This window comes from Vicugna pacos, chromosome 16 (genome assembly GCF_048564905.1).
Source record: "Vicugna pacos chromosome 16, VicPac4, whole genome shotgun sequence".
Lineage (NCBI taxonomy): Eukaryota > Metazoa > Chordata > Mammalia > Artiodactyla > Camelidae > Vicugna > Vicugna pacos.
The window spans coordinates 9759463-9779184 of NC_133002.1; the positions used below are offsets into that span (position 1 = coordinate 9759463).

At 51.7% G+C, this 19722-nt stretch overlaps 1 protein-coding gene across 4 annotated transcripts in view; it reads right to left on the reverse strand.

Moving 5' to 3' along the window:
• Window positions 1-19295, reverse strand: part of NLRP1 (NLR family pyrin domain containing 1) — a 30134-nt gene extending 10839 nt beyond the window's left edge. For 2 of the 4 annotated variants that reach the window (XM_072940597.1, XM_072940596.1), the window contains exons 1-10: window positions 18406-18730; window positions 17322-17498; window positions 15519-15731; window positions 10098-11727; window positions 7168-7338; window positions 4957-5127; window positions 4204-4374; window positions 2940-3029; window positions 782-873; window positions 15-177 (exon numbers count right to left, since the gene is read on the reverse strand). In XM_072940597.1, coding sequence (XP_072796698.1) covers window positions 15-177; window positions 782-873; window positions 2940-3029; window positions 4204-4374; window positions 4957-5127; window positions 7168-7338; window positions 10098-11727; window positions 15519-15731; window positions 17322-17498; window positions 18406-18730 — 3203 coding nt within the window. Of the gene's footprint in view, window positions 1-14; window positions 178-781; window positions 874-2939; window positions 3030-4203; window positions 4375-4956; window positions 5128-7167; window positions 7339-10097; window positions 11728-15518; window positions 15732-17321; window positions 17499-18405; window positions 18731-19093 lie in introns of those variants that run through there. The other 2 variants (XM_072940598.1, XM_072940599.1) reach the window with 2 other exon arrangements.
• Between the last annotated feature and the right edge of the window lie 427 nt (window positions 19296-19722).

Below are 19722 nucleotides of genomic sequence, written 5' to 3' on the forward strand. Positions count from 1 at the left end.
AGCCCCTCACTCACCGGTACAGGCTCCTCTCTTTGTCAACCATCTCGGTAGCCACAGGCCCTGTGGGGCCCCAGAAGTCATCTTCAGTCCCCAGAGACGCCGTGTGCAGGTCCCCAGGAGGGGCAGGAGCAGACACACAGAAGGGTCCCACCTGTGCTACTTGAGGGGAGCTTCCCTCTGGAACACACAGGGCAGGGCCAGCTTCAGTTCTCCCGTCTGGCCTCCCCCAGTCCCCTAAGGCTAGACCACGGACGGCCCTTCACCCCAGGGCTGGTCTGCTGGACTGCAGCAGCCCCCATCCCTCTGCTCCTGGGGCTGCCGGCCTGCTGTCTGAGGAGGCTCAACCCTGCTGCCCCCCGGCCCCAGCCCTCCTTCCTCCCCTCGCTCACATCCCAGAAGCGTTGCTCTTCCCAGTGTGCTGCGGGTGGGCAGCTTGTGAGATGAACACGCCTCAAAAGATGGGTGGGCAGGGATGGAGAGGTGATTCCCCCATCTCAGAAGCCCAGAGTGGGTCTTGGGAGTCTGGACTCCGGTTCAGATTCTGAGGCACACTGCACATATTTGGGAGAGGAGCAGCCCCAGCCCCCAAGGCTGGGAGAGAGGGAAGCAGAAATCCTGCAAGGTTCTGGGGGTGGAAGATCTCGCGTGGAGCGGGCCTCTCCTAGGAGGGCATCCTGCCCTGTCCCACAGCAGCGACAGGGGGATGGAGGAAATGGCCTTTCACAGACGCCCTCTCCCAGCCGCGCATCATGACGCTCCCAGCCCGGCCCCTTCAAACTACCTGATTCTTGTCTCTGCCGCTTGAGTGAGGACGTGTTGTCACCCATCTCTCCGCCACCTGGGCCCTCATTAGGGATCAGCAGACTTGGCTTCCTAGACAGAGTGCATTCTCCCTGAGGTCTTGGAGGAAGCCAGGCTGTCTATGTGACATCCCCGCTTAAATTCAACTCCTCTGAGTTTGAACTCATGGTCCCCATCGGGCTTCTCCCATTGTCCCTGTTTCCACGAATGGCCTCCATCCACCCAGCCTTTTATGCCGGAACTGGGGTACCACCCTGACTTTTGAGAGTGGATTGATCACCTTGATCGGTCACCTTGACACCACCTCCAAAACAGCCCTCTTTTCTGTGCTCTTCTGTCCACCTCCACTGCCTCCACTCTAGTCCTGGGCCCTGGAACCATGGCATCATCCTAAAAGTTTCCCTGCTTTGGCTCCTGACCCTCCCCGGTCCATTTCCCTCACAGCAGCTGATCTGAAAGCATAAATCTAACACAGCATTTCTCCACTGAAGCCCTGAAATGTCTCTATTCCTTTTGGGGTGAAAGCAAAAGTTCTTAACATGGCCCCAAAGACCTGACCGTGCCCCTGTCTCCCGCCCCCAGTCCCACCTGTGCCACGATGCTCCCTGCTCACTCACCTCTAGACCAGGGGTCTAGACCTCTAAACTGGGCATTAAAAACCACCTGGAGGGCCGGTTAGAGCACGGACTCCTGGGCCCACCCCAGAGACTGATTCGGCAGGTGTGAGGTGGGGCGCCAGACTCCGCCTCGCTGACCAGCTCCCAGGTGGTGCTGACTCTGACACTGCTCATCTGCGGACGACATTTGAAGTGGCCTTGCTCCAGGTCCCTGGCCTCCTATTCCTCAAGGAAGCTAAGCTCAGAGCCTCTACTGAAACAGCAAGCAAAACACTGACCAGCTTACACTGGTTTTGCCTCCTTGAATAGATTGATTGATTAATCCTATGGAGACAGTACTGCACATGCGCAAGACGGGAACCTATGTCTCCAAGATGACACCGGAACCAAGGATCTTCAGTCTCCAGGACTCAAAGAATGGAAATGTTGCCACTGGAGCCCTTTACGGAACAAGAAGTCCTTCAGAAAGGAAAATCTGGCTTCCAGAAGCTCGGGGAGTTTATAGGGACTGATTTGAGACTAGCCAGTCAGCTTCCAAATTTGAAATTTCCTTAATCCCCAAACCCTGGATCAAGGAGGCAGATGTGAGAGCCTCCCCTGCTGTCTCCTTGCCAGTCGGCCTCAAAGTTTTTTCTTTTTTCAAAAGCTCGTGCGGAAGTACTGGCTTCTGTGCACATCAGGCCGCGAGCCCTTGCCCGGCAACACTGTCTCTGCCTGGACTGGACGCCTTCTCTGCCCAGATAACCCCTCCCATCGTTTAGAACTCAGCTCATCTCCTTTGGATAAAGTCTAAAGGCCCATCGAAGTACTCACAGGGGCCTAGGCAGAGTGGTGACTTGTGCCTGTCTCCCTGCTGCACTGAGCTCCTAGAAGTTGGGTCCTTGTTCGCTGCTGTGTGTCTGACACATCGTGGGGCCACAGGGAATGTTGTTTTGTGATGAACGGGTCCCCTTTTAAGCCTAGGAGCCCCCTCCTTTCCATTTCAGGTGAGGGGACCCGAGAAGAGATGCCCTTTGCAGTCACAGGCCAAAATGCACCAAACTGGGAGAACATGGGGGTGCAACAGACTTCCCCAGGAAGGAAGAGGGACACTCCTGTCTCTGGGGCTCACCCCTCAAGCCCCAGGGTGTGTGTGTATGTGTGTTGGGAAGTGGAGATTAGGGTGTGCTTGCTTCGCCAAGGTGCTCTCTCTTGGTCTTTGTCTCCCCCCGGTGGGTATTGCATTCCATGTTCCAAATCTCACCCACTCACGCCTTCACTTTTTCATTTGTTCATCTCATTCATCTAACGGAAGGGATTGAGCAGAGGAGTGGAATGATTCTATTTGCACTAAACAAACAAACAAACAAACAACAAAACCTCACTCTGGCTGCTGTGGTTTCTTGGTTTCTTCCCAGCTCTGCTGCCTCTGCCTCCACCCCATGTTTCTTTTCCCAGCTCTTGGCTCTGGGCCCTCTGAGCCTCAAGGACCCAGACACCGCCTGGGTCAGCAGGAGGGAGTCCTGGGTCTCCCCACCTTACCGTCTCCTGGAGATGAGCAGCTGAGGCTTCTCCTCCTTCAGGGCCCTCAGCATCTCTGTCACCTCCTCACTCAGCTGGGTCTGGTCCAGCCTGAAAGCACAAAGGAAGCCTGGTTCTCCCAGGACTCCCGCATGATCCCAAGGTCCTCAGGGCTCAGAATCAGGGAATCTGCCACCTCCCATTGGAAGCTGTCACAGGTTGGGTTCCCCGGGAATCAGGCTCTGAGACAGAAAGTAGGGTGAGGAGGTTTATCCAGGGGAGTTCTTGAGTCAACACCAGGCCAAGGGGAGGGAGCGACGCAGGATGGGGTAGAGGGAAAAACTGGGCTGGACATAGTCTCACTGCAGACCTCAGCTGCCTCCGGAGGGGGGACACTGAATTCAGCATGGCCCCTCAGAGCTGTCCCAAATTGGGATGACGGGCTGAGTCTTTATACCCCAACACCAGTCAGGCACTGGCTGCAGGCCACCCCAGGAAGGGGGCATGACCTTGGGTGAGGTGGCCCTGGTTGGCAGAGGCCATCCCAGGGGCATTCCCAGTGGCTCGGGATTAAATCTTCATTCCTGGAGGGCATGTGGGCAGCTCCGGGAGGAAGGAAGCAGTCCCTTCGCAGGATGTCAGAGAGCGGGCTGCTCTGAGACAAGATCTGACCAGCGACCAGTGAGCTGGATCCACGAATCCAGAATCCCTGCAAAGGCTGGGCTCCGGAGCGCACTTTCACCACGGAGCCGGGACCGAGGGCAGGACCAGCGCGGTGGGACATGGAGGGTCTGGCGCCTGTCAGCTCTCTGAGTGTGTGACAGAGCCCGGCCAGGAGCTGCAGAGGACTTGTTCTCAGGAGGTGGTGGAGAGAGGAAGTGGCTGAGAGGTGGCTGCGGAGTGGTGCTCCGAGAAGAACATCGCCCTCGGGGCCGGGAGGGTGGCAAGGAGGGCTAGGGGCTCACCGCTCGTCAGCCGCTCAGGTCTCCTGTGCTCCAAGCCCATGTCCGTCTGAGCACTGTGCTGGTTTTCACATGCATTTTATTTCATTACAGGACATGATAGTCCCTTTAGACAGATGAGGAAACTGAGTCCCAGGTGAAGACCCCACCCGAGTCACATGGCCTCCGTGAGTGGCAGAGCTGGTGATGAACCCAGGCTCTCTAGAAGCCCTGGTACCCTTTTCCTTGCCCCATCCAATCCCGTGGCACTCGCATCCCCTGCCTACCCTACCTCCTGCCCCCCTTCCCCGCCCTCTGCCCAGAAGGGACCGGCAGGGCCTTACCACAGGAGTGTGAGTCGGCAGGTAGGCTGCCTGAGCCCCTCACAGAGCAGCCTCACGCCGAGGTCGTCCAGGTCGTTCTGCTGCAAGTCCAGCTCTGTCAGGCTGGGGCTGGCACCGAGCATGGAGGCCAGGTCCTGGCAGCAGCCGGACGTGAGGCTGCAGCTGACCAGCCTGCAGGAGAGACACACGTGAGCCCCCAGCCATTGTCCCGAGGGCCCTCTCCTCGGGGTAACTAGGGTTTCCCTTTCTAGTACCTGTGTCCTTTCAGGGGTTCTGCGGTAATATTAAAGGAAGATAAAGACCTGTCTGGCTTGCGGTCGCCTGGGAGATTGAAATTTTCCTCCTGCAGCCAAGGGGCCATCAGGATGCAGGCAACCTCCCTTTTTCACGCCTGTGCGATTCCCTCGAATCCTGCCCACTCACCATAGCAACGTTGTGCGATTAATTTTCCCAAAGTTCTACTTGTATATCTAGGTGTCGTTGTTAACTACACTGGCCCTGCCAAATGCCCAGGGTTCCTGACAAAGGATGCTTTGGAGGGTTTCAACATTAAGGGCGTCTACAATACAGGATGAAAAAAGAGCGAGCTTCTAATATAAGAATAAAAGTTGAGGAGGGGTATGACAGCTTCAGCGGGACTCTGTCGTGGCCCCCGCTGAGCCCTCACCTTCTCCCTGCCCCACGGTGGCAGGGCAGCTCCCGCCGCATCCCCATGCCCACCCCCACAAAGTAGTGCCAACAAAGAGCAATCACAGCAGCCGCCGCAGCCCGCAGCCTGGCTGTCCCAGGCGCTGGCACAGGTGCGCAGCCCCAGCGTCCAGCAGCACGTTGAAGCTCAGTTCCAGCTCCGTCAGGGTCTGGCTGGCGCTCAGCCCAGAGGCAAGGTCCTTGCAGCCTTCAGCTGTGAGGCCGCAGTTGGCCAACCTATGGGAGACGCACACTGAGGGCCTTGGGTTTACTCACCTGTTGATTGAACAAACACCCACAAACACCCATCGAGCATCTACTCTGGGCCAGGCCTGTGGACCAGGTGGAGCTCAGTAAGGCCCCCAGGCCCCCAGAAACGCACGGGCACTGGGAGGGGCAGACATAGAAACAAGTAACAGTCAGTCAGTTTTTGGATCTCTTTTGATCAAAATCCTCTCATGTTTTCCCATGTCATCAGAGGTAAATTCAAGGTCCTCGTCCTTGTCTGTGGGACACCGGAGAGCTGGCTCCTTGTCTTCTCTGTCCTCATTTCCTATCTCTTCTAGCTGGATCTTCACTGGCCTCCTCGCTGTTCTTCAAACACTCCAGGCTCGGTCCCACCTCAGGGACTTTGCACCTGCTGTTTCTTCTGTCTGGAACAATCTTCTTACCTGATATCTCATGGCTTGTTCCATCACCTGCTTCAGGTCTTTGCTCAAAGGTCACCTTGGTGAAGTCTCGCCTCACCACCCTCCCTATGCACACCCAGCCTCAGCCCCCTACTCCTTTCTGCTTTATTTTTCTCTATAGTTCTTATCAAATGCAGTATAGTTTACTTATTCTTTGACTTTTTTTCTCCCCCTTCTTCAGAACGTAGGCTCCACGAGGAAGGAGTTTTGCCCATTTTCATGACTAGCTGCGTTTTTGTTTTCATTCATCTCAGAGTATTTTCGAATTTCCCTCGTGATGTCTTCTTTGCCCCACTGCTACTTAGGAGTATGTTTCTTATTTTCTGTGTATTTGTGAATTCCCCGAACTTCCTCCTGTTATTGATTTCTAACTTTATTCCACTATGGTCAGAGACTATAAACTGCAGGAGTTCAATCCTTTTCAATTTGTTGAGATTTGTTTTATGGGGCAATCTTATTTTTGCATAGAGCTTAATTTGGTACCTGTTTAACACTTCCACTTGGGTACCTCAAAGGAATTTTCTTTTCTTTTCTTTTTTAACTTTTTTTATTGATTTATAATCATTTTACAAAAAGGAATTTTCAATGAATATGCACAAAGTCACACTCATGACACCCCACGCCCCCAACCATTCTTTCTCCGGTACTTCCTACCTTAGGGAAGGTGCCACTATCCCATGAGTTCTTCCACCCAGAGACCTAGGATCACCCTTGCTAAATCTATCTCCCTTTCTCCATAGAGATCCAATCCATTACGGAGTTTGGTTGACTTCACTTTCCTAGATCTCTGGAATCCACTTATTTCTTTCCATCTCCAGGACCAACATTGGAGTCCAAACTATCATCATCTCTTGCAGAAACTATCATAATTTTCCTTAATTCAAGCTCTCACCACCTTTATGGGAACTACTGAAATTTTCCTACAAGTGGCTTCCCAACCTCTACTTTTACTCTGCTTCAATCCAGTTTTTCACACTGCAGTCTGTTTTTACTTTGAAATGTACTGATCTTGTCAATCTTCTGCTTAAAATCCCATTGTAGTAGGTCCCCCAGCCCTGCCACATTCCAACTTGGCCCATGACACCTTGCATGGTGCGAGTCCTGTTGATCTCTGTGGCCTCATCTCACCCCTTGACTCTCCACCCTCTAGCCACACTGCCCTGCTTTCAATTCCTTGACTTCCCATCCTCCTTCCTGCCACAGGGCCTTTGTACATGCTGTTCCTTCTGCCTCGAACTTTCTTCCCTCTTGCTTTACTTAGATAAATCTGCTGATTCTTCCGGTCTCCTTCAAGCATCATTTCCTAAAAGAAATTTCCCACTGGAGGCCCTTATTTGGCTCTGTATTTACACATTTGTTATATGGTTCCTTGATTCATGTCAGTTTTTTTTTGCAAGCTCTGTGATGAAAGGATCCTGTCTGTCTTTGTTTACCATAATAGCCCTGGTACCGGGCACAATAGACGGCCAGAGAGGGGTTTGATGAATACTTGTTGAATACAAAGACCAATTCCCTCATCCCAGACTCAGCTTCCATCTTAGATCTTCCATCCATTTCTGTTTCAGAACAGAAGCCAGGCCAGACTCACCGCAGCGTCTCTAGGTGGCAGCTAGGGCATCTCAGGGCCTCACAAAGACCCTGCACTGCAGAGTGGCTCAAGAGGTTCCCGCTCAGGTCCAGCTCCTTCAGGCTTCCAGTGACCTGGAGAACGGAGAAGAGAACCTGCCAGCAGACATCTGTGACTGGGACCCAGCTCAGCCTGAGGGAGGGAGAGAGAGAGGGACAGGAGAGATATGACCTGTGTGTGTGGGGTCTGAGGTGCACAGCCCTGCACAGCGCAGCAGGGGTCTGCTCCTCTGGGTGCCAGGCCACAGTGGGCAATGCTGTCCCCAGGACTGACCAGCCTCCCTGACGGCCCCTCTGCCCCCCACCACCCTGGATTGGGTGCCCTCCTCTCTGTGGCTCCTCAATCTACAGCCCTTGCCAAACTACACCGAAGTGTTCATTTTGTGTGTCTGCTCCTGCCTCAGTTGGAGAGTTCCTGGAGGGCAGAGGTAGATATTTTCCATCTTTTTTTATCTGCAGTGCTCAGCAAAGGGTCTGGCACAGAGGAGGAGCTTGGGGATCTGACAGCCTTCCTCCCTTCAAGGAAGACACACCTGTCTTCCTTTGGCACAGACATTCTGGAGTCCCAGGGCCCAGAAAGGGAAGGAGGAGATGGAGAGCGCTTTAAGGATGACTTTGTGATGGGATGTTTTATATCTCTCTCTCTCTCTCTCTCTCTCTATATATATATAGATATATATAGATACACTGCTGTCCAGGTTGGCTCGCCTGGGACCCTGCCCCCTTCCAAGAATAGCAAGAACCACAGAGGGGGTCTCCAAGAGAGAGATGGCAGAGAGGAATGTCCCAGGAGAGAACATTAGCAGCTTCAGTGGAGGCAGGGATGACGGGCCTCATCTGGGAGTGTTAGCGGAGACCGCCTTGTGGAATTCCCACCCATTTAAATTCTCCATTTTCACACCCTTCAGCAGCGAGCCCATCTACTTCCAGGATTTCGATGACTCAAACTCTATTCCAGACTCCAGACTGGCATCTCTATTTTCTTGCCAGATAGCTCCACCTTGACACCCCACTAGCACCTCGTCCTGATCCGTCCCAATATGTCCCCAGCTCAATTCCTCTTTCCCCCACATCTGCAGCGTTGGGCAGAGGCTCAGGGGCCAGCTGCCTGCGCACAAATTCTGCTTCTCTGGGCCTCATTCACCTGTGAAAAGAAGTCTAGAGTCCCTGCCACAGAGGGTTTTGTGAGGATTTCAAGACATTGGAGAGGATCCCTAAGGTTTCAGTGTAGTTTCCAGCTTTAACGGCTCCAGACATTTAAATGCTACAAAGGTACCTCAAAAAATCCATCAGCTGAAAGTTTAAGTGTTTGAATTTCTTTTACCTTGATTTACTTTTGGGAAATCTGAATACTACGTTTTTAAAAAATCTTTTTGTTTTGGTCAAAGCTTGTCAACTTTAATTTTTAATCAGAGAGACTAGAAGAAAACATTGAAAATGTATTATTCAAAATGCGCAGTGCTTAATTACAAGCCAAACACCTGGAAGCTTCCCACCCTTACTGTCTCAGGTTGGTCCTCCTCTCCCTTCCCACCACAGCCTTCAGCCAACCTTCATCACTTCTGGCTGGACTGTTTGGTTTGTTTACAATGGGCTCCTTGCCCTTCTCTCTCTGCCTCACCTGCCTGATTCAGTGCCTTTAAAATCTCCCTCCCCTCCCCACAGCAGCTGAAGCCTCTAAATTTCCCACTGGACTCTCTCCAGGGTCCATCTGCCACTGTCCACTGCAAACTCTCTTGCTCTGGCCTGGAGTCCCTGGTTCCTCTTGCTCCCCACCTGGCCTCTGCCTCTGTGTCTGCGCAGGACACTTCTGAAAGCTACTACCACTTGTCACACCTGTGCCTAGGTCCTTCATGGCCCAGTTCACGTTTATAACCACGAACAACCAGAACAACCCAAGTACTTGAGAACCGAGGGGTGGTCCTATCGCTCATGACGCCTTCCCTATGGAATTCCGCCTGTCCTTCAAATTGATGTTGTTTCAGGCTACTTCATAAGACGAGAAAATAGCCTCGTATTGTAATGAAGATCACTGTAAAATAAAATGTACCGTGTGGCTCAGTTTTTGCCATAAAAATGTGCATAGAAGAAAGACTAGAAGATACACCGCAGTTCTTAACGATGGTCACTTCTGAGTGGTGGCATTCTGGTCGATATTAATTTCCATCTTTTTGCTTATCTACATAACTTTATTTTTCTGCAATGAACATGGCTTTTACTGTGAGAAAAAAACTTTAAATGTCTGAAAATAAAAAAACCCCAACCCCGCCCCCACCCCCACCAAAACCCCACTTAAATCCAACATTTCTTCCTCCGACTCTTCTCTGGTCCACTCACGTGTGATTACTCCCTCCCTCCGGCCACCACCATGCCCTTTTCCCTCCTCTGTCACCGGAGGCATCACATTCTACTGTAATTACTGGATGGATGTCTGTCTGCTGCCCTAGATTTTGAGTTCTTTGAGGCCAGGGATTGTCTCTGTTAATCTGTGATCCGTAGGGCCTGGCATTAAATCAGTGCCTAATAAATATTCATGGCATAAACCATACAAGCACAAAATGATCAATACTGCAGCTGCGGTGGGGGAACCTGAATGGGGAAGCTAATGGTATTGCTGAGGCTGGAGGACGGTTAGAGGAAGCTACTCCATCACACTCAGATGGTGGGTTTCAGGCTAAGCCCCTGGGGCCATAGCGCATTATTGACACAAACAAGGAAGTCAGTTTTGCTGGGGGAAGATGGACACTACCATTCAGACACACACATTCAGAGGCGATAGAGGCAGTCTCAGGGCCAATGTCATTGTCAGCAGCCAACCAGGGAGAGCCTCCAGGGCCCAGGACAGTGCAAGCGACAGAGGAGCTGGAGAGAAGAGAGGGTGGGAGTACTCACAGCACCACTCCGGGGGGCCTCCACGCTTGTCCACGCTGCCCGCCCTCATTCAGCTGAAGCCTCTTCACGTGGCAGCAGAACTTAATGCAGAAAGTGAACACCAGGAGCTCCACGCCGGTTTGGACACACATCCTCGATCCTTGGAAGTGGGCCATCGCTCGCATCAGGAACTCCTCGTCCTGAATCTCGTACAGACAGTGAAGCAACTGCAGGGAGTCCGGCTGCAGGGAGGAGCGCTCCCGCCGAACTTCCGACTTGGCCCACGAGAGCAAGTCCCCCCTCCTCTCCGGAGGCAGCGTGCAGCTGAAGACGCTCTCCATCGCCCTCACCCCCGGCTCACTCAGGAGGCCAAACAGGAAACGCACGATCGGTGCCCCAAACAGGTCTCGTCTCCCATACACTTCTGGTAACTTTTCCACGCTGCCAGGGCTGTCAGGATATTCACCTTTCTCCTCCTTATCCCCCAGTGCACAGGACACTGCTGCAAAGAACTCCTGGAAACACAGGTGCATGAAGCTGTAGCTCAGGGAGGTGGGGTGCTTTTGAAGAACACGCATCTTTAAGAGAGTGGAGATGATGGCCCCATCTAACCCGTGCTTCCTGAGGTCTCCTGGACTGAACAGGGTCTTTCCTTGCCAAGTCCCCTCAGCGGCTAGAGAGCAGAGGCCCCGTAGCTGAGGTCCAAGGGGCTGATCCGGGAGAGCCTGGGAAAGGTAGCGCAGATAGAGGGCCGTGGTCGTCTGTGACGTCAGCGAGAGCTCTTCCCCCGACTCCATCTGCTGCTGCAGGCAAGTGCACACCAGCCAGGACACAGAGGGCACGAGGCACATGGTCGACAGGGCTTGGCTTGATGCAACCAAGCTAAAGGCTCTAACTGCTTGGCTTTCGTCTGTGAAATATTTGTAGAAATATTCCTTCCTAGAAGACTCAGAGAACCCCAGGACCTCCACCCAGCGTGGCTGCTTCAAAGATGGGATGAACTTCTGCAGAGCTGTGGTCCGAGCTGTGATCAGCAAGGATGCCTCGGGAAGTACGGTCTTCTCCAGCAAACTGCCCAGTAGCGTGTGCACTGGCTGCCGCTGGCTCCAGTGCAGACAGAGCTCAGCCCTCTGCTCCTCCAAGACCCAGTTCGGTTCATCTAAATCATTGAGGATGAAGAGCAGCTGCTCCGGCTCAGATAGGATCTGTCCGATGGGAGCCACGGGGCCCGCCCAGTCTTTTGTGAGGAGTTCAGCGAGACTCATCACCTTGGACTGGGCCAGCTCTCTGCAGCTGAAGTAGAAGACATGCTGGAAGTGGTCCCTGTACAGCTGGCCCTCCTCCCAGGCTCCTCTCACCTGCCTGGCCAGGGTTGACTTTCCGATTCCAGCATCCCCATACAGTATGACTGTGTGAGGCTTGTCTCGAGTGCCCGGGTCTGGGCCAAATAAGTCTCTGACCTCAATCAAACGTCCTCGCTCCTCTATCACCCCGTGATGCCAGCTTCCTCTGACCAGGGGCTCATGGCCCCTGGGGTGAGATCTGTGTAGAAGTAGCAACTGCATGAACTTTGGGTGCAAATCTTCATTTTTCCATGACTGTGTAGGGCAAGGCCTCTCTCTCCTTTGGTTCTGGTATCTCTCTCTGATTCCTAAGTACAGGAGGGAAAGAGAGAACATAAAGGTAGAGGATAGATTTGTTCCTTTGTTCTTTCCTTCCTCCCTCCCTCCCTCCCTCCCCCCTTCCCTCCTTCCCCTCCTTCCACAACTGTTTTAGGCAGCCGCATACTGTGCTGGCTGCCGATATGGGAACACTCTTGCCAGATCAGTGGAAAGAATGTGGGCTTTGGGGGAGGAGATCCTAGCTCAAGTCCTGATTTGACCAAATCATATCCTCTGTGTGACTTTCCTTCATTCTGCAAGTATTAATCAAGGGCATACTATATGCTCTAGGGTCTGGGGACAAAGAGTGAACAAAACAGACACAACTCTCTCCTCTCATTAAGCCCATGGATTGAGCTATTAGCCCAGCGAAGCCTCAGTTTTCTCTGCACGAGAACTGTGATATCCCCTTGTAGGAGGTCATGGAGGCGGGAAGGAGACAATGGATGGTGTAGCATCCAGGAACTGCTGGTTCCTGACAGTACCCACTCTGCAAGCGTCACTGAAGCACTTGCCAAGGTTGTCCTTCTACAAGCATCTGTGGTCGCCCATCTAAGGGCTCTCTCAGCCCACGAGTGGGGCAGGCCAGAGATGCTGAGGAATTAATGCTCCAGGAGGAGCCCTCAGCCAGTGACAGATGGCAGTGCCTTGTCCCCCAGGGAGGCAAGTCCAAGGTGTGTTCTGCCCTGTCTCTTAGAGATCCCTAGGGCATTGAACCTCAGTTGCACACAGGGGTAGCCTGCCCACAGTGCAGGTCACATTGCTTTCCCACCTTCCCCGTCTCCCTTCTCTCTCCTCCTGGTGCTTCCAAGGCATCACTTCCCCAGTAAACCACCCGCACTCAAATCCTGTCTCAGGGGGCTGATTCTGGGGGAACCCCCCTGAGACAGACAGGAGAGTACTTTGTGAACTCTGAGGAGCTGATCACAGATCAGGGATTGTCCCCTGGGTAGGGACCTCAGGCTCACATCTTAGATTCTAAATAGAATAATTGTCACAACCCCTTACTTTCTTCCCTTCCGAATATTTTGAGTGTCACTTACTTCTCTCCTTAGGTGAATTTTTGAGATGATGCAAGTGACTCATTTGGGATCCTGAAGCCCAGTTCATTCTGGGAAACTTGCTGGACCTCCAGAGTTCAAGGCTACCTGCTCTACCTTAGTGGGTGTACTGAGGACAGTCGGGGGGAGAGTGGGGCATGTGGGGTCAATTTACATTTTCAGCATTGGTGAGACTGGACTTACCAGAGGGCCATCCCCACCTCTGAAATCATGATCTATAGATCCACTTTTGTTGTCTCATGTGAGAACATTTCTGACAATGTTCAAATCTGCTAAGAGCATCAGGATGGTCACTCTGGATCATGGCTATGGTCCATCCTACTCAGGGTCCTGGGTCTGTGCAAGATGTCAAGAGAGAGCTTAGCTCCTCTTGGTGCCATGCTTCCCTAAACATCCTGATTTTAGTGGATTTGTTAGCATGCCACATATCTAAATCCTCTTGATTTAGTAAAACTTAAAAAAATCCTCCCTCTACCGTCAGTATCTCTAACAAGTTACATTTTAATACTATGCTTTTAGCCAGGGGTTTGGAAAACCGTCTAAATCCAGCTGGCCACCTTTTGTACACCCTGTAACCTAAGAATGGTTGTTACATTTTTAAATGGTTGAAAAAAAAATCAAAAGAAGAATGCTATTTTATGGCATGTGAAAATTACATAAATTCAAAATTTAGTGTCCATACATACAGTTTTATTGTAATACATCCATGCCTGTTTGTTTCTGTGCTGCATACAGCTGCTTTCAGGCTATGATGGAGAGCTGAGTATTTGAAACAGAGATTTTACAGTCCACAGAGCCATCAGATACTTACTATGTTGTCCATTAACACAAAAAATCTCGCCTATCTTTGCTTTTCACGGATCAAAATGTGTACCATGTGGTTTTTGCACGTGCTATTAAACTGTTGTTGGGATATCATTTTGTTCAAGTTTCCTACTTGGAGAATTCCTCTAGAATTTAGAATTGGGGTAGGGGTGTCAGTGACATGGTAGAATAGGAGATCCACTGGTCTTCGTCCCCCAACAAAACCCAACAATTAGACAGCTACCCACGAATGAAAACAGTCCTAAGCAGGCTCAAGAGTCCAATTAAAAACTTACAGCAACACAGTGGAGCAAAAATTCACAAATATGTGGAATATAAACACCATATGCCTGAAAATCAGTGAGTCAAAGAAGAAATCAAAAAGGAAATAAAAAAATGGATACAAACAAAAATGGAAACACAACATACCAGAACATATGGAATGCAGAAAAATCAATTCCAAGAGGAAACTTTATGGTGAGATATGCTTACATAAAGAAAAAAAAGGGTGATCTCAAATAAATAGACTTAACTTCACACCTCAAGGAGCAAGAAAAAAGAAGAACAAATTAAGTCCAAAGTTAACAGAGGAAGGGAATAACAAAGATCAGAGCAGAAACAGAGATTAGAAAAACAGTAGAAAGGCCAAAGAAACAGAGAGCTGGTTTTCTGAAAAGATAAACAAAACTAACAAACCTTTAGGTAGACTAAGAAAAAAGAGAAGACTCAAATAAATAAAATCAGAAAGAGGAGACATTACCACCCAAACTGCAGAAATACATAGATTCACAAGAGACTAATTTAAGAAATTATAGGCCAACAGATTGGATTACCTAGAAGAATGGATAAATTCCTAGAAGCGCACAATTTACTAAGACTGAATCAGGAAGAAATCGAAAAGTTGAATAGGTTCTATAACCATGACGATACTGAGTCAGTAAATAAAAATCTCCCAACGAGGGGGAGAAAGTCTCCAGCAAAGAAAATCCTAGGACCAGATGGCTTCGCTGTTTAATTCCATGAAACACCTAATGAAGAATTAATAACAACCCTTTTGAAAGCCTTCCAACAAGTAGATGAGGAAGGAATACTTCTAAAGTCACTTTTTCTGAGGCCAGCTTTAATCTGATACTAAGGCCAAACAAGGATACTACAGAAAAGAAAATTACAGGCCAATGTCCCTGATGAACATGGATGTAAAAATCCTCTACAAAATACTAGCAAACTAAACTTCACAGTACGTGAAAAGGATCATACACCGTGATCAAGTGGGATTCGTTCCCTGGGATGCAAGGATGGTTCAACACATACACATCAATAAATGTGATATCACGTTAATCGAATGCAAGAAAAAAATCACGACCATCTCGACAGATGCAAAAAATATGACAAAACATGGCAGAGTGAGTGGAATGTAGAGGTTAAATATGTGGATCATGGATTAGAGAGAGTGGAGGCTGAATTCCATCTCTGCCACTCCTAACTGAAATTTTAGCTTTTTGAGCCTCAGTTTTCTTATCTCCAAGGTGTCATATAACAGCATCCATCTCATGGAGTGGCTGTGAAATTTAAACAGACTGTGTAAGTGAAGAAGCCGGACACACAGTGTCCATGTGACTTGCTTTAGCCACTCAGGGGCTGAGGAGCTCAGTGGAAATCGCATCTTTCTCTTCTGACTCTAGACCAGTGCCCTGTCCACTAAACAAGGTTTCTTATACTGGACAATACACCAGCATTTTAATTTCCAGGGGCCTCCTGGAAACAGTGCCTTAGCCAGATAGAGAGACTTCAGCAGTAGGATTTCTGGAGATTGGTTTCAGATGTTTGCAAGACCCTCTCTGCTCAGTCTGCCAACCTGGCCCCCGTCCATGCCTTTGCCTCCCCCAGCCCTCTCCAGAAGCTCAGCAGGGCCTTACCTGTGCAGCTGTTTTCAGGTGTTTCAGGTGTTTCAGCCAATGGCCACACAGTCCCAGGAGTTTCCTGCTTTCTGGGCTCTGGGCTGGGCTGAACTGGGGGTTCCCAACCACTCAGCACTGCTGTCGATACGGGGGCATTGGGTAATTCCTTACTTGGTGACTCATAGTCTAGGGAGTTTAGAAGATCTTGATAAAGGAGCGAGGAAGGGTTTTCTAGGGGAAACGACAGGGAAGAAATTACCGCTTACTGAGCACCCATTTTATTTCTGCTCATAACATTTTAAACTGTCACAAAAATCCTGTGAGATGGGCGTTGGTAACCCAATTTTTAAAATCACAAAGATAGAGATACAATTTTATCCTCTTAGCAGATGTTCTGAAACTTCTCTCAGTGACACTTCTATTAGATAGGCATATTTTTGATAAGCCACTTGGTGGAGTTAAACTCCCCATTTCAAGTAACAACAAATAGTTACTAAGTGGCATTCTAAGGAGGTGAGTCCTCTATATTGCCAGGCACTGTTCTGCTAGGCAATGAAATTCAAGGCCCGCAAGTTGAGGGCAGAGTGAAATTGCTCTGTGTCATCAACAAGGGAAGAGCCAGTGAGACTGGATACTGCATGGGGGAAGGGCAAGAGAGAAGAAAGCTGGTGGGGGCACACGGGGGGAAATTTGAGGGCAGAGAGATGTGAACAGTCTAACCCTATCCTTCTATAATATCTTGTAGACTCTACATCATGCATTCAAAATTCTGTGCAAATGCATTTTTCTTTTTCTTTTCTTTTTTTTTACTGTGGAGTTCAAGGATGTACAAATTCTGTATCTTGGGGTAGGGGTGGTGGGTGGAGTGAACACTGAATAGTATGAAGAATTGGATGAGGAAATTGAGACACAGGGGGATTAAGTGAGTGTTCCACATCACAGAGCAAGTGGGTGAAGTCAGGGTAAAAACTGAGGGCAATGGAGCTGGTGACCATTACTGTCAGAGTTTGGGAGTGGAGGGGTGAGAGCGGGCACAGAGAGTGGGGGTGGAGGCCTACCCTGAGCAGCAGCAGGTGGAGGGAAAATTACTGCATCAGGAATGGGTGGTTCTGGGTTCCAGCTCTGGCTCTGTCTCTGAGCGCTGTGGGAGCTTGGACTTTGATGCTGGGATGAGAAGAGGAAGAGGCAGGGCTGTGGCTGAGGTTTGCAGCCTGGGTGACTCAGGATGGCGGAGGCCCAAATAAGAGAAGTCAGGAGAGGGAACTGGCTTAGGCTGAGAAATGAGCCTACCCTTCTCTTGGGGTTCATCTGGAGCACAGAGTCCTCCTTGGAACTTAAAAAAAATTTTTAAATTGAAGTATAATTGATTTACAATGTTGTGTTAGTTTCTAGTGTACAGTTTAGTGATTCAGTTATACATATATATATTCTTTTTCATATATATATTTATCTATCTATCTCCTTGGAACTTTCTAAACCACCCTGATCCCAAGGATCAGAGTCCACCTAGATTGTGAGCCGAGCTCTGCCTGCGCAAGGACCATGTCAAATACGGCACAGGGCTGGGTAAGGTTCAGTGTGGCCTGCTTGGGTCTCAGTTTCTCCGTCTGTCAAATTGGAGGGGGTACAATCTCAGTGATGGTATATTCCTGAAAGATCATTTCTAGGCCTACTGCGCCCACCACCCCATCCTGGCCCCTCCATCCCTCTGTAGTTCCCTCTACCTAGGTCCATGTGGAGCTACAGGCTTACCTGGATGGGACCCTGCCAGCTACCTCAAAGCCCTACCTGGGGTCCTCTGGCCAACCCAGCAAGCCTCACCTTTCCGGATGGACCCAGATGTGCCAGATGGTAGGTGTCTCAAATCCCTTTTCTCTGAGTTGTGGAGGGGCATTGGGGGCTCCGAGTTGCAGAACTTCAGCACCTCAGTGGAGGTGGGCCAGCTGGGGGACTGCAGGTTGGGTGCACTCGGGGAGTAGAGAAACGAGGGAGACTGGGCTGTGGGAAGGAGACAAGAGGTTGGAGGCTTGCCAGAGGGCCGGGGCAGGAGCCGGGGACTGTGGCCAGGGTTCTTCAACCAAGAGGATCCAAGGGAGGTCTCCTGTCTCAACCAAGAGAGATCAGGAGTGAACCACTGCAGCCTGCCCCAGCCTCCCCAGAGGCTTGTTAGAGAATGATCTCCTGACACTGGGGGCATACGTCCTGATCTGGGGTCCAGGAAATTTGCATCCTTGCCCTGGCTCTGTTTCCACCTCCCCAGGTAAGTCATGACTCCTCTCGGAGCCTCAGCTCTCCCCGTGGGGTTAAGAGTCTCCACCTCCTAGGGCTGCTGTTAGGACTAGCAACAGCAGGGTCAGCCGTGCTCCTATGTTTTGAGCGCTTACGAGGTGTTAGACTCTGTGCTAAATGTTTAACGTGGATTATCTCTCGAACCCTCACCCAGTCCAAGGAGGCTGACTCTTATGCTCCCATTTTACAGATGTAGAAACAGAGGCAGAGAGCAGTGAAGTGACCTGCCCAGTGTGGGAACGCTGGGACTGGAACCTGCTTCTGTCTGACTCCCAAGTCTGTGCTCCCGAGGCCAGGCAAGTCTCCACTTAGGAGCTGAGTGTGAAACTCCAAAACCTCCCTCCCAGTGCCCTTCTGAAAGTCAGCCTTCTCCCTCTCTCCTCCCAGGCCCTGTGAGGACTGCGTGGCATCCTGGGAATGCACTTGGCTAGGAGAGAGGTCCGGCAAGGCTCCCCTCCCCAAGCCAGCCTGGGGTCCAGCAAGGTGTGTCCCACTCCCACCCCCCTGGATTCTCCTTTGACAGAACAGTCCCAGGTCACTGCCCAGAGGAAGGTCTGGGGGCTCCCTGGTGGAGGTCCAGGAGATTGACAGCAGGCAGAGGGGGCTTTGCACTCACCTGACATCAAGGCTGCCTCTAGGCGGGCCTGGGCACACAGCCTGCTCAGACCCATCTGCTCCCAGGTGCGGAGTGCCAGGTCCCAAGCCTGCTGCTCCCCGTACTGAGCCACCAGGCGAGAGGCCACCTCCACACCACCCGCATTCTCTGGCTGAGTCAGGGCTTCTCCAGGAGGGTGCCCGCAGGGCTTCTGATCAGACAGCCGAAGCTGGAACTCCTTCAGCTCCTCCTTCTTCATTTCCTCCAAGTACCAGGCCAGTTGCCTCTGGGCTTCACTGGCCATTACTGCCGGCTGGGTGTGTGGGGGGGCCTTGGGGCTGTTCATGGGGGAGGGGGTGGATGTTGGGTGCTCACGGTGGTCAGGCAGGCAGGGGGTCTCCCTTGGCCCCTACTATCTCTCAATGCAGGGCTCCCACTGGGATCATTGCTCTTCACCTGGTGAACTCCTATTCAGCCTGTAGAACCCAGTTTTGTAAACCCCAGCGCATCTGCCCATAGGTGGTGTTGGGAGAAGGGAGGGGAAAGGGAGTGGTGGGAAAAGCCGGAGGAAGGAGGGGCCCAGAGGGGGCTGGGAAACACTGGAAGAGGTCAGGTTACCGGGGCTGCTGGGGTGGGGCCGGAGGCAGTCAGGGGAGTGAAGGGGAGGGATGGGAGGATGGGTGGGTGGGCGGGATGCGCGGGCACTCACTGTTCCGTGCTCCTCAGAGTCTTCCTTCACCTGGGATCCCGACTCCTGGGACCAAGCCTTGAGCTGTGATGTTGACAGGAGGTGAGGTGAGGGTGAGGCGGAGCAGAAGGTGGGCTTTCAGAGTCAAGGGTTGAGCTCAGAGCTGTCCACCCCCGGGCTCTCTTCTGAACCTGTCCTGGCCCTGGGACGCTGAGCAGGGAGAACAGCCCTCACCCAGCCAAAGCAGGAACAGAAGTCCCCGGGAGGCGCCACGTGGGGGCGGGGCCCGGGCGGGGGGGCGGGGCGGGGCCGGGCGCCTTCGGCAGTCTCCCAGCTTGCAGGGCCTCCCGGGCCCCGCCGCACATCCTGCCGCGCTATGGTGGGCCCCGGGCTGGGTGTTTCAGGCCCGGGGGGCTGTCTGCTTTGCGGGTGGCTCAGCCCTCAGCTGGTAGACGTCCCCGACTGAAAGCGAAACAGTTCCACTTCATCGCCGCAAAGCCAGGCCTCTGCGGAGTGAGCACGGCTTTCTTCCTCTTTCGTAGAGTCCGCCGAGGTCTGGGACTCCAGGTGCAGGAGCGACGTGACCGAACTCATTTCCTGTTGTGTGAGAATTTCTGGCGATGCAGTGACTTGACCTGGGCTGCAGGGGC